Source organism: Marmota monax, unplaced genomic scaffold, assembly GCF_021218885.2.
Source record: "Marmota monax isolate L192 unplaced genomic scaffold, Marmota_monax_Labrador192_F-V1.1 WCK01_AAM20220418_F8-fsc00108, whole genome shotgun sequence".
Taxonomy (NCBI): Eukaryota; Metazoa; Chordata; class Mammalia; order Rodentia; family Sciuridae; genus Marmota; species Marmota monax.
The window spans coordinates 3,496,003-3,510,270 of NW_026694593.1; the positions used below are offsets into that span (position 1 = coordinate 3,496,003).

Below are 14,268 nucleotides of genomic sequence, written 5' to 3' on the forward strand. Positions count from 1 at the left end.
GAGGAGACAGAACTGGAAAAATTAAGTTGGGGGCTAACAAAAAATAGTTTGGGAAAGTGGTTGGCCTGGATCCATTGTGAGACTTATTTCAGTCAGAAATATGGAGGGCCATGACAGTACAGCAAACTGCCTTCATAACCAGTTTCTATCTGAGCCAGAAAGTAAATATTTGCCCCCAACAACTATTTTTTTTTGTACCACGGATTGCACTCAGGGGCACTCGACCACTGAGCCACATCCCCAGCCCTATTTTTTATTTTATTTAGAGACAGGGTCTCACTGAGTTGCTTAGCGCCTCACTGTTGCTGAGGCTGGCTTTGAACTCGTGATCCTCCTGCCTCAGCCTCCTGAGCCACTGTGATTGCATGTGTGCGCCACTGCACCCGGCCTCCCCCAACAACTATAAGGTCATGGCTGCAGTAGGAAGAAGAAACAAAGGTGTAGAAAACAAGAAAGAATCGTTAAGAGAAACAAAATGTGCATTTTTAAAAAATCTGCACAAGATCAGCAATCAGTCTATGGACATGAAATCTGCCAAAGTGTGCAATCTGTGTAGTCTGGACTTCAAGCTCTTCACCGGAAGCAGAACTCTGCTTTCTAAATGGCTCGCCCAATGGATGGCATGACAATTCTGCCCTGTCACAGAGGGGCTGAGGGAAAAGCACTGCTGAAGCCGGAAGGGCCCGACTGCCCACTTAACTGGCATCAGCTGTCCGTCAGATGGCAAGACGGGCAGCCCCTGGGCTCCAGAGTGGGTGGTGTTGGAGTGTCCCAGGATCCTTCACAGAAGAGGAGGAATCCTGATGAGGATATGCAGGGAAGAAAGACCCCATGGCTACTCAACCAGAAAGCAGCCCCCACCCTGGAACTCCGTATGGGATCTGGGCACAGCCCAGGAAAGCTTTTGTGGGCCAATATATTTTTCTTCTATCTCAGCAACATCTTGTCTGACTTCTCTTATTTTAAATATGATAATAAAATTTATAAAAATAAATATGAAATAATATATAATACATGTTCTTTTGGGAAACAGATATTAAAATACTTATTAAAATAGAGCTATTAAAATGAGCATTCGCAAAAAGCAGCTAAAAATGACCACAGTTTACATTTTGCTGAATTTAATATCAGGGTTTTTGTTTATCGTCTATAAACCTGCATACAAGCATGTATTTTTGCAAAGATGCATAACATGGAATCGAAATTCATACCACAAAATTGTGTACTTGAAGATGTTTAAAAGGGTAAATTTTGTTCTACATATATTTTCCACAATAAAAATGTATTTTAAAAAGCAACCCCAAATAATATGAGCCACGAAAGTGTATTATTTTTCATTCACAATAGCTTTGTATCATAAAGCCCGTTTCCCCGCCCAGAATTAGCCTATTTCATTGTGATCAGTCTTGGAATCGCCTCTAGCCTTTCCTACCACTGAGATCAGCAGGATTGTGAAGCCACCTCAACATGTGTCTAACACGTAAGGTACGTCATTCTCTCCTGCCAGTTTGACAACTACTCATCATCTTGTAATGATCTGTTAGACGATTTTTATCTTACGGTTTCCAAACATCTCTGAGCTCTTGCCAAACCTTCCCAAAGCACTTGTGCATCTTGCAGGTACGTACTCCCCGTCACCTGCCCCAGACCTCTTGGTGTTATGGACTAGTCAACGGATGAATCCTGGAGTCCTTCCGAACTTTTACATTGCTTTTTTTTTTCTTTTTTCTGCTTCTCCTCATAGATCCATGCCCCTGTGGCTCACCTCTGAAATCAAGAAGACCAGACTGTTTGGGATTCTAGAAAACCGGGCTCTTGAAAACTTGAAGGTGCTCTTAAAGCACTCCTTTCACTCCTAGAGTTCACAGCATGTGCCCTGTTCATTTGCAAATTTGTTAACTGGTTATTTGCCTCACCTGAATTTAAATTCCTGCCCTAGTCACTCGTTAAAACTCACCTCTTATTTGAAATCAATGCATAAAACTTTCTGTGGGTTATTCAGGGGGAAAGAGAAAAAGAGGGATGGGGAATAGAGAGAGGGAGAGGGTGTTATGTGCACATGTTTAGATGAGAAGGGCACAGGCACCAAACTCCTAGGGAAAACTGCAAATTCTCCCAGGGAAAGTGCAGTGCGTCTTCCTCCCTCATGCTGGTCCAGCCACAGGACTTTGTGCCCAGGGCCGGGGCCCAGCAAAGGCAGCACTGGCTGAGCAATGAGTGTGGAATTTGTGTAGGCGGTTATGTAAGTGTAGAAAGGCACACTGAGGGTGCCTCGGTGACAACGTGTGGAAGAATACGTGTCCTGGAAAGGAAAAAACGAGAGAAGAAAAACAACACGAGGTTCAAGTGCGAAGGAATAATGTATTCTTGGAAGGAGGAGGAGACTTAGAGGCAGAAAACTGAGGATCAGGAGTGGCTTGGGACCCACATCATGGAACTCAGATGTGACTCAGCCAGAGTAAGAAGAGAGTCTTGTTCTACCTATAGCTGCCCAAGGTGACAGGCTCTGGCTGTCATTGCACAATACCCTGCTGCTATCCCTGTAATGCCCTCTGAATGTGTCTCCATAACCTCACAGGAGTGCACAGTGCCAGGATTAACAAATGATGCATACACTAACCCCTCCCTGTCCATACGCTCTGACTCACAACGGGAGACCAAGAAAGGGTGGAAATTTAGCCACTGACACCCAGCCAGGAACAGAGGTAAAAGTAATTTAATGGGAAAGAGCAGAAATACACATTTTTTTCCATCCAGAATTCCTCTTCAAATGATCTCTGAGCAACTGGAGCAAACACAGGAACGAAGACCTTCTGTTTAGTTCAGAGACTCAGAGTACTTCTCAGAATGTGCACAGGGGAAGAATTTATAATAATAGATTTAGAATATGAATAAGACAGAGACCACGACTCAGGGTGACAACATGTTGATTGTGACATCTACTGGAAGTTGAGACAGAGGCAGATGGGAAGAGGGTGTTCATCAGGTGGTGCTCAGCTCCTGAAGAACCTGGCTCTGGACGGCTTCACTTCTGCTTGGTCTTCTGCTGAGCTGGGCCTGGAGCCACTTTTGTAGGGAAAGGCTCAGGGACCACGGTGCAGCCTGGCTCAGGGACCTTGGTGTAGATTGGCTGAGGTTCCATGGTGCATCCTGGCTCAGGGACCTTGGTGTAGATTGGCTGAGGTTCCATGGTGCAGCCTGGCTCAGGGACCTTGGTGTACCCTGGCTCAGGGACCTTAGTGTAGACTGGCTGAGGTTCCATGGTGCAGCCTGGCTCAGGGATCTTGGTGTACCCTGGTTGAGGGACCTTGGTGTAGCCTGTCTCAGGGACCTTGGTGTAGCCTGTCTCAGGGAACTTGGTGTAGCCTGGTTGAGGGACCTTGGTGTAGCCTGGCTCAGGGACCTTGGTGTAGCCTGGCTGAGGAGCCATGGTGCAGCCTGGCTCTGGAGTCTTGGTGTTCCCAGGCTGAGGGACATTTGGGTGGCACGGCTCTGGGATTGTGGGAACCAGCGGTCCTTGGGGGGGAGGCTGGCAGGGCTGCTTCACTTGCTGCTCCTGCAGTTGAGGGGGTGGGACAAAGGGCTGCTTCTGCTGGTAGGAACTCATGCTTCAGGGGAGGCTGGACCTGGAGGCAGAAGAGTGACTTAGTTTGGAGAAGCAAGGAAGAAGCTCAGTTTGATGGCAATGGCTCTCACTGGGCACCTCTTCATAAGGGAGAGTCTCCCTTTTCTCTCTCTCTCTGTTTCTGTGAATTTGAGATCAGAGGAGGCTTTATGGTCCCTGCACGCTTTCAAGGTCAAAGGTCAAAGTGACTGGCTGAGTCCCACGCGACTGGACCCTCCTCTGCTTCCTCTCTGCCTGGAGCATCCAGAAACCTCCACGTGACCCAGAAACTGAACTCAGACCACTCCACACAGAGCAGCTTCCTAGGATTGATGGAAGGCCCCAGGTTTTCAAAAGTCTGGAAAGATGTGGCGTGTCCCCACCCATGTCCACCCTGCAGAGTGCCCTAGCTCTCCCAGGGAAGCTCTGTGGGGACCTCCCCTGGGCCTCCATGGGAGCCTCTGTCCACACTGTCCCCCGTGTGGTGGTTTCTGGAAGGCTTCCCACTGCCTGGCTGCTTGTCCCCGTGTCCTCCCCAGGCCTCTCCCCGAGTCCAACTGGCCTTCCTCCTGTCCCCCAGCAGAGCTCCTGTCTCCCTTTTTCTACTGAACACTTTAATAATTGAATGTTAGTGAATTATTCCCACGTATTCTATTCTCTGAAGGATTATAGAATTGAGGAGCAATGAAGGACTTAACTTTTAAGCATCAAAATTGCATAATGCCCTGCCTTTGACACCGAAGAGTCTCGATACATCAGAGGGACAATTAAAATGTCACTGAAAGCGGTACTAACAACGTTTCCAGACATCACTGCCATTTTCTGACCCTCGGTCCCACAGCTATAATCTGAGGGAAAAGTAAAAAGCACCTACATTTGCACCCTTAGGTACAAACTGCCTTTGCATTTAGAATGGCAGAAAGTCCCCAGTCCCAATGGAAGACCAGGGGGTAACTTCAGACTTCCAAGCGGGGAGCCTTACCTCAGATGCTGAGCCGTGTGGCTTCTCTGGTCTGGGGTGACGTCTCCAGCCAGCTGGAGTTTTATACAGAAAATGAGCCCTGCCTTCAGGAAATGTGATTTTGGAAAGCCGCTCTGCCTTCATTCCAGCATCTGTGACGAAAACCTTTGGCTTAACATTTCTTCACACTTACTGTCTGACAAGGATGTCACCAGGGCCTGTCCCATTGTCCACCCTTTGTGGTGTGTTTGCTGTGGGCAGCAGGTTGCTCGGGGGCAGTGGGTTAAATCAGGAGGAAGCGCTGGACGAAGCTTCTTTGTCAAGACCCTCATCTTTACTCGAATTGACCCTGTTGGGCATTTCCGTAGTTGAAGTGGACGTGAGCTGAAGGAGACCTTTCTGGTTCTTCTGGGAGGCCATAGGGAAGGTGGTAACAGATGGACTCACTCGTCGTGGGTGGGCTCAGGCCTGGGAGGGGAGACAAGGCTGGAATGCCTGATTTGGAAGTGAGTGGGCCTCTGGTGGAGGCCCTGAGATGACACATGGACTTTTTTTGTTGTTTGTTTGTTTTTGGTTTTGGGTACTGGAGATTCGAACCAGAGCTTTACCACTGAGCTACATCCCCAGTCCTTTTTAATTTTTATTTTGAGATAGAGTCTCTCTAAGTGGCTGAAAGCCTCGTCCAGGGCTGAGGTTGACCTCAAACTTGGAATCTTCCTGCATCAGCTTCCCAAGCTGCTGGGATAGAGGCGTGTGTCACTGTGCCGGGCTGTTCCTGTTGACTTTTTTGAATGTTAGAATTTAAAAATATTTTGATTGACGTGAAACAGTGATGCACAACTGTGAGGCACACTGTGATGTTCTAATTCATGTATACATTAGGTGAAACTCCGTCAGGGTAATTAGCATATCCATCATCTTAAACTTTTATCATTAATGCAAAAAATATTAAGAATTCGCTCTTCTAGTTGTTTTCTTTTTAAATACTATGCATTATGCTAACTATATTCACCTCATGGTGCCATGGAACACCAGAGACTGACCTAGCTCATATGACTATATATCATACCCATTGACCAACTCTCTCCAGCATCTAGTAGATACTGTTCTCTCAAACCCATGAAACCATCTTTTTTTGTTTTTATCCCACGTAGGAGTGAGATCCTGTGATGTTTGTCTCTCTTTCCCTGACTCGTTTCACTTTCCATAATCATCTGTAGTTCCGTCTGGGTCGTCACAAATAACAAGGTTCCATGTATTTTATGGCCATACAGTATCCGGTTGGGAATGCTTCCTCGTTTTCCTCATCCGTTCATCTTTTGGCGGATATTTGGGTTGATTCCATATCCTGGCTCCTGTAAAGAGTGCTGCAATGAACCCTGGAGTGCAGGTATCTCTTCAACATGCTGGTTTATTTTCCTTTGGGTGTGCACCCCGTAGTGGGATTGAAGGATAAGGGTAATTCTGTGCTTAGCAGGGAGACATCTGACCCTATTTCCATAATGGCTGTACTAACTTACATTCCCACCAAGCGGGTATAGGAGTTCCCCTTTCACCACATTCTAATTAATTAAACATTAATTCTTCTAATCCATGAGCATGAGGTGTCTTTTCATTTATTTGTATTCTCTTCAATTTTTTTTCATCAGTGTTTTATAGTTTTCTTCGTAAAGGTATTTCACCTCCTTGGTTAGATTTATTGTTAGGTACTTTCTTTTAGTGGGTATTGTAAATGGGATAATTATCAATTTCTTTTTCAGATAGTGTCCCATTAGCGTGTAGAATTGCTATATTGATTTTTGTGTATTGATGTTTGTTTGTCCTACAACATTATTAAATTCACTTAAAAAGTTCCAGCATGTGTGTGTGTGTGTGTGTGTGTGTGTGTGTGTAAGTCCACAGGGTTTTCTATGTACAAAATCATGCCATCCGCAAACAAGGACTGTTTAACTTTCTCTTTTCCAACTTGGATGCCCTTTATTTACTTCTTGACTAAACCCTGGCTCGTACTCTTAATGTAGGGTTGCGTTGTGTAAAATTGGTGAAGGTGGGTATCCTCACCCTGTCTTTAATCTTAGAGGAAGAACTTTCGGTCCTTCCTTATTCTGTATGCTGTTAGCTGTTGGCTTGTCTTTTAGAGCCGTTATTGTGTAGAGAGACATTCCTACTCTACCTAATTTGTTGAGAGTATTTATTATTAGGTGATACTGAATCTTATCAAATGCTTTATCTGCATTTGTTGAAATGATCCTATGATTTTTGTCCTTGATCCTGTTAATGTAATGTATCGGAGTCATTGATTTGCAGACGTTGGATGATCCTTATAGCCTTATATCCTACTTATCATTATTTTTTCAATGTGCTATTAAATTCAGTTTGTTAGGATTTTTAGAATTTTTGCATCTAGGTCCGTCAGGCATATTGACCAATGGTTTTTGATATTGCTGTGTTCTGATCTGGTTTGGGTATCAGGGTAATGCTTGCTTTGTAGAATGAGTTTGGAAGGGTTTTTTCAATAGTTTGAGAATAACAGGTTTTAGTCCTTCTTTAAATGCTTAGTAGAATTTAGCAGTGAAGTCATCAGGTCCTGGATTTTTATTTGATGAAAATTTTTTTTACTATTGACTTGATCTTACTGCTCATTATTGTTCTATTCAGGTTTTCTCTTTCTTCATGAATCAATTTTGGTGGGTTGTAGGTGTCCAGGAATTTATTCTTTTCTTCTATTTTTTTTCACTTTGAGGTGTATAGTTGTTTATAGCTGTAATGTTTTTATTTTCATCTCCAATTTTATTTGAGTTCCCCACCTTTTTCTTAGTTTGTCTAGCCAAATGTTTGTTGATTTTGACTTGTCAAAAAAAAGAAGAAAAAAACCCAATTCTTGGTTTCATTCATCTTTGTATTGCTTTTAAATTTCTATTTAATTTACTTCTGCTCTGTTCCTTATTATTTCCTTCATTCTATTGTTTTGGGTTTAGATTTTCTTATTTTTCTAGTTCCTCAGTGTCTAACGTTAAGCCGTTCATTTGAGACCTTCCTTCTTAAAATTGCTTTTGCTGTATTTTGTTAGTTTGGGTAATTTGTATTTCCATTTTCGTTTAACTCAGGAAATTTTTTACATTTCTTCATTGACCCATTGGTTGCTTAAGAACGTGTTATTTAATTTTCATTTATTTATACAATTTCCAGAGTACCCCTGTGATTACATGGATCCGGATGGATGAATCCACTTCTCAATAAAAAAGCAAGTTGAGATTTCCCTCCCTCTGAGGCTAAGGCCAACACTGACTGAGCTTCTGAATGTGGCAGAACCAGTGGGTGCCTTTTGCCTGGTTTTCAGCTTTGGTTGGTCTCAGCCTGGGTGGGGCCTGGAGGGGGTCTTTGAGGCTGCAGGAAGTGCGTTTAGACTCCCAGCTGTGGCCTGCTCGTTGTTGAAATCCTCTGTGAGAGTCTTCCCTTTCTCAGGCTAGGCCCAGAGGCTGGGTAACTAAGAACTCAGGTCAAGAAAAGAAATACTTCTTACCTCTTCTGGGAGTGACCCTATTGGCTTTGTGGTGACTATGATATTGGAATCTCTGGTCCAGTGTAGCCCTGTGCATGCTGGTCTCTGTGAGCTCTGCCCGCTTGCTTACCTGGGCTCACATGGGCTAGCCATTCAGTTCCCTCCTGTATTCTGCTTGAGCTGAGAACAGAAGGGGCTTTCTAGAAAGCATCTCAGAGGGCTGGGGAAGTGGAGTGTGGTGCTTCCCCTGTGCTTTCTACCCTCTGTGAGAAGTGTGGCCCTGGGTGGTGGTGTTCTGACTTGGGAGAAGGGAAGGGATGATGTTGTCCTAGAGAGACCAGATCTCTTATGCTTTTAAAGCAGATTTTTATTCAGTTCTGTAAAGCGTAAAGGTGACACACTCTTATTCCCCAATTTTGGGGTTTTCACCAAATTGTCTGTGTATAATTGCTAGTTTATCTTTGTAAAGGGAGAGCAAAGGCTGGATTCTCTTATTCTGTCTTGGTGATATCGTTCTCAAAATGACATGTTGACACATAAGTCCTGCAGATGGACAGTCAGGCTTGAGCAGATTTGCCCAACATGATGGAATAGTCCTGAAGACCCTGTCTCTTACGGTATCTACCTATCTTCTCTGGGGCAACACAGAGGCAAAAGAGCTCTGGTTCTCTGGGTTCATATACCATCCACTTCCTCTCAGTACAAAAAGGCGAACCTGAGGTCACCTACCTAGAGTTGCCCTGAACACACCACCTCTTAGTGGCTCTGTGTGGCCCTTAGGAAATCCAGACATCCTTGAGAGTCACGGATGTGAATGGCTCCTCTTGCCCACTGCTCAGTGCTGTGTCGCTTCTCATGATCACCCAGCCACCGCCGTCAGCTCCCTCCCCGTTTCCTAGATCCAGTTGTGCTTCAGCCCCATGCACTGCCTCAGTCAGCAGGTTCTCAGTCAGTAGGTGACCATTTTTCTCAACAGATCTATAGGTTCATGGGAGAGAAGGACAGGAAAAGGGAGAAGAGGGAGGGAGGAGGCAATGAAGGAACAAAGGAGAGAGATAACCAAGTATAAGACGGCTTCTTGAAAGTGAGTCACTGTCTTATGACAAACTTTATGTATGAGTCCAGAAGGAGCCTTCCCCTCCCATCTCCTCCTTCTCTGCTGGTGTCGGAGAAGCCACCTCCCTCTGGGGTGGTGACAGGGTCACGGCCACACCTAAGCTCTAGTCTCTAGTCTCTGGTGTCCCATTACCTCTTCTTCAGGATTGGGTCCTTGTCCCCTTCCTCCTCAATACACCTCTCAGTAGCCGGGGACAGAGGGAGCTCTGGTGAGACATGCCACTCTACCCGGGAGCCTGCCCCCTGCCCTGGGTCCTTCCGTCTCACTGATCTGTCCCCACAGCCTGGCTGACTGACACTCAACTTGCAGTAAGGGTCTGCCCTGGGTTCACCCTTGATCTTGGTTTTGGTTGTAGAAGAAACTCCCTTCCTGTGTCCCTTCCCTGGGCGAACACCCCCTGCCTTCCCTCTGGTGCCATCAGGGTCTGGAGCTCCTGACCTGGACCCACCCCGTCATTCCTGTTTGGTCAGGCACACTCAGTTGCTGGGTGTCAGGCCCTTTCTGTCCTCCCAAGAAGCTCTGTTTCTTCACGAGCAGTCTTGGGTGTGCCTAGGAATCTGGTCTCAGTTTCAGAGAGGGTAAGCCCAGTGGTTTCTAAGGTGAGTCCCACATCCGCAGGGACATTAGTTTTTTTCTTCTCTGGTGGCAGGTGACTCTGCTTTGTTCTGATTTCCTCAAGAGGAGGTATTTTATAAGAATTTCAGAAATATATATTTTATGATCAAAAATCGTGGACTGTGGCAAGCTTTGAAGGATCAGCCCTGTTTACGTTCTCTTCCTTTTTCTGGACACAGCGTATTTTCCAAACTTGAGCACATTTAGATGGAATCATGGAATATTAACTCAAATGTGAGCAGAAGTGATGAAGAGCACATCTGGGCTCACCTGAGCAGGAGCAAGTTTCCTTCTCCTTACCCAAACCTCCAGGTTCACACTGCAGTGTGAGGCAGAGAGAGAAGACCCTGGAGGATGATGGGAATCACTAGGGTCAGGCTCTGAGTGAAATACCACCTCCTGATAGCCGAAGTTCAATTATGATATTTGCACAAACTAAACTTCTGTTGCTCTAAGCCACTGAAATCTTGGGATTTTTAGATTGAATCATTTCATTTATCTTACTGTAACTAATGCATGAAGCACCATAATTTATTATTTTTTTTAAAGAGAGAGTGAGAGAGGGGGAGAGAGAGAGAGAGAGAATTTTAATATTTATTTTTCAGTTATCGGCGGACACAACATCTTTGTTTGTATGTGGTGCTGAGGATCGAACCCGGGCCGCACACATGCCAGGCGAGCACACTACCGCTTGAGCCACATCCCCAGCCCTATTATTTTTAATATATAATCATTTTCCTATGACAATGATAACTTATAATCATTATAAAATCTTAAATAAACCAGAACGATTAATTTGAAAGTGAACATTTTTCATTTCATTTTTAATATGTCTTACATAATATTAGCTGAAATTTTGCACTAAGATAATACAAAGAAAATACCAATATATTCAGTAATTTATAGAGAAAAAATACAGTATTTATGAAATCTTACTTATGGACCTACATGATTCTACAATATTTGTTTACATTTCTCTCTCAGAAGATTCAAGGCTGATTATTCACCCAAATTGGATCAAATATTCTCTTCCTTTTAATTCCTGCTTAAAATTCATCCTATTTTATTAACACATTTTAATCGTACATATTAATGGGGTCTATTGTAGTGTTCCCACACATGCATATGGTGTGCACTGAGCATATACAACCACCTTTCTTCTACCCTAGCCCTGACCCTGCCTCCCCTCCCAGCTCCCTTCCCTTTCAGCCGATCTCTTTTCAGGACCCACATGTAAGAGAAAACATGAGGAACTTGTCTTTCTGGGTCTGACTTATTTTAACGTGATTTCCTCCAGTTCCATTCATTTTGCTGCAAATGACAGGATTTCATTTTTCTTTATGGCTGAATAATATTTCATTGTGTGTATTTACTATATGTACATTTCCTTTTTTGTATCTTTCTTCTTCTCCTCCTCCTCCTCCTTCATTTTTTGGAAGTACTGGGGATTGAACCAAGGGCCACTCTATCACTGAGCTATATTTCCAGTGCATTTAGTTCTTTTTTTTTTTTTTAATTTTGAGATAGGGTCTCACTAAGTTGCTGGAGCTGGTCTTGAACTTGTAATACCCCACATCAGCCTCCTGAGTAGCTGGGATTATAGGTGTGTGCTATTAAGCTCCTTTAGTTTCTTTTTAATCTTTAACAATTACTAATAATGCTACAGGGAATAACTTAACATACCAGTCATTTCTGTGTTTGAATATAAATTAATAGAAAAAGAACTCTTTAGTCAAAGGCTGTGTGAATCTTCTTTTTTAAATTTTCGATACTGGGGATTTAACCCAGGGGCACTGAGCTGCATCCCCACATCTTTTTCTTTTTTTATTTTGAGACAGTCTTGCTAAGTTGTTGAGACTTGTCTGGAACTAGCAGTCCTCCTGCCCTGGTGGCCCTCCTGAGTTGCTAGGATTACAGGTGTGTGCCACCATGCCCGTCATATTTACCACATATATTTTTTTATCCATTCATCTGTGAATGTGAACCTCAGCTTATTCCATATCACTTATTCACTCTTGTGAATAGTGCCATAATAAACACGGGCGTGAAGTTACCTCTTTTGGACTCGAGTTCATTTCCTTTGAATATAGACTCAGGACAGAGAGAGCTGGATCTTATGCTGGCTCTATTTCCAGGCTTTTGAGGAACCTCCACACGGTTCTGCAGAGTGCTGAATTAATTTCATTCTCACAGGGTATAAAAGTCCCTATTTCTCCACATCCTTGCTGGCATTTGCTTTGTTTTGTTTGCTTTTTGTAAATAAAAGTTATAAGTAAACTGAATTTATTATCGGTTCACTTCAGTTATACATGACAGTTGGATCCATTTTGGTATAATTATACAAGCATGGAATATAGCTTATTTTAGTTAGGACCCAAATTTTGTGGATGTACACAATGGTGGGATTCAGTGTGGTGAATTCAAACGTGTACGTAGGAAAACCATGTCAGATTCATTCCACTGTTTGTCTTTTCCTCTCCTCTCCCTTCCTTCATTCCTCTTTGTCTAATCTATTGAATTTTTCTTCTCTACCCCGAACCCCCATTGTGGGTAAGCTTCCACATACATATTATGGGATTGTGTACATCCATTAACATAGATATCATTCATATATAATTACATGATCTAGGTAAATCTGCATCTGTACAATCAGACGAATGATAAATCATACTTCATTTATGTAAAAATGTGTCAAATGCATTCTACTGGCATGTCTAGCTAATTAGAACAAATAAAGATATTTCTAAAAGATAGACATTATTAATGTTTTTTATTAAATATGAATTACTAAATGTTTCCATCTTATATGTTGTACATTAATATAAATTTCTTCATTTGACTACAACTAAAATTATTTAAGAAATAGAAAAACCCTTTAAACCATGCTAAACCTCAGTTATTCATAATCCTAGTTTACTTAACTCACTTTTTTTGTTTTTTAATCAACTACAGATAATCACTATCTGTCGGAGACCAGCTCCAACAGGGGGTCTCAGGAGATGAACGGATGGTGAGGAGTCGGCGAAAGGGGGGTGGAGAAACAACACAAACACCAAAGTGAAGGTGTTGATCCCAATCTTTACTTGTGAAGCTGATCATATATACTTTTCATTTTGGCAGGCTCACAGTACTTTGTGGTTACAAAACAGGAATCATTATTCAAAGAAACAAAATATTACGTAGCTACAATTAGAATAGAAGGATGTATCTTGGCTTATGCATAAGCCAGCATTTGTACTTTCAGTTCGCGTTTTGCTTTGAGCTGTTTCTGCTTAGTTAACTTTTAATAATAGTTAGAAATGTCCCAAACTATTGGCCTATACCTTGACTATTCTTTCTTGACTTACTGACTGGAATCGGTGCCATGGTTACGGCAAGTGGTTAACTTGTTATTAATTTTAATCAAACAAGAGTAAGAGCACAAACCACTGTGCACAGGAACAAGTAGCCCAGTACCAAGCACCAATCTGTCTTCTTAACATTAATTCTTCTTCTCTAGATTTTAATTTAATTTCTCAAAAACTTCCTTGACAGGAATACAGGGAGTTTTTCATTAAACATTAACAATTTACCCTCCACAGCTGAATCATTGCATTTAGAGCAAACAGATCTATTCTTTAGAAGTAGTTGCATTAGTTGGGAAAGTCATGTTTTTTCCTTCATACTTAATGGTCATATGAGAAGTCACAACTGTACTTATTAAAGGAATACAAAAACAAAACAGCCCATTCCCAGAAACATACTGCGCTCCTCCAGAGGATGGACGCCTTGCGCCATCCACCTCAGTAGGGCCTTGCCATTGCCTGAGTCAGGGGAGGGGCGCAGCAACTATCTCTAGCAAATGGATAAGAATTAAAGTTAAAAATGATTAATGTTTAGAGTATGGTAAATGATCTAATTTTAAAAGCCTATGATTACAGTGACTTGGAAAAACATTTTTTTGGGGTCACAGGTCACTGAATATAGATTGGTAGGAATGTCCTTTTCCTCCCTGTCATCAGGGATTCGATGTCCTGGTTCCATACAGTTCCATCACCTTCCAGGGTCTCCCTCTACTTCACACAGCTGTGGGAACCTAGAAAAAGTCTGTCTTGGGGGGAGAAAAACTTGCTCCTGGGCTCAGAGAGGATTTTCATGACTCCTGGGCACGCTCCTGGGGGCAGAGCGCGTTTCTGTGACACCCGCTACCTGTATTGACTCTGGACATGGAAACCCTGCCAGGGCCCAGGAGAGGTCAGAAACACGGATGCCCACGACCCTCCAAAGCATGCCACAGTCCACTCTTTTCTTCATTAAGAATATTTTCTCCCTTCTTTTCGTGAAGAAGTCTGCACATGGGATGAAATAGTTTTCATCCACCTTCTCACGTCTGGGACCTCTGAGTGACGTGTGGTCGTCTCCAGATCCTCACAGACCAGGCCTTTTTGGGCCAAAAATACTTTGATATTAAAAAAAGGCAAACTTCCAGG

The 14,268-nt window shown here is 43.2% G+C and overlaps 1 protein-coding gene across 1 annotated transcript; it reads right to left on the bottom strand.

The window, feature by feature from the left end:
* Window positions 1-2,891: 2,891 nt before the first annotated feature.
* Window positions 2,892-3,607, bottom strand: LOC124077539 (small proline-rich protein 3-like). The gene is made up of 2 exons (XM_046421985.2): window positions 3,380-3,607; window positions 2,892-3,307 (listed from the first exon to the last, which is right to left on the bottom strand). The coding sequence occupies exons 1-2, from the start codon at window positions 3,605-3,607 to the stop codon at window positions 3,026-3,028; spliced, it is 510 nt and encodes a 169-aa protein (XP_046277941.1). The 3' UTR covers window positions 2,892-3,025.
* Between the last annotated feature and the right edge of the window lie 10,661 nt (window positions 3,608-14,268).

What these genes read in the sequence shown, in the direction of transcription:
- LOC124077539 (XM_046421985.2), bottom strand. Translation starts at nt 3,607, where the DNA reads ATGAGTTCCTACCAGCAGAAGCAGCCCTTTGTCCCACCCCCTCAACTG. An exon ending in CTGAGCCAGGCTACACCAAG is followed by an intron (nt 3,308 to 3,379) that starts GTCCCTCAACCA and finishes GGCTACACCAAG; the next exon opens with GTCCCTCAACCAGGGTACAC.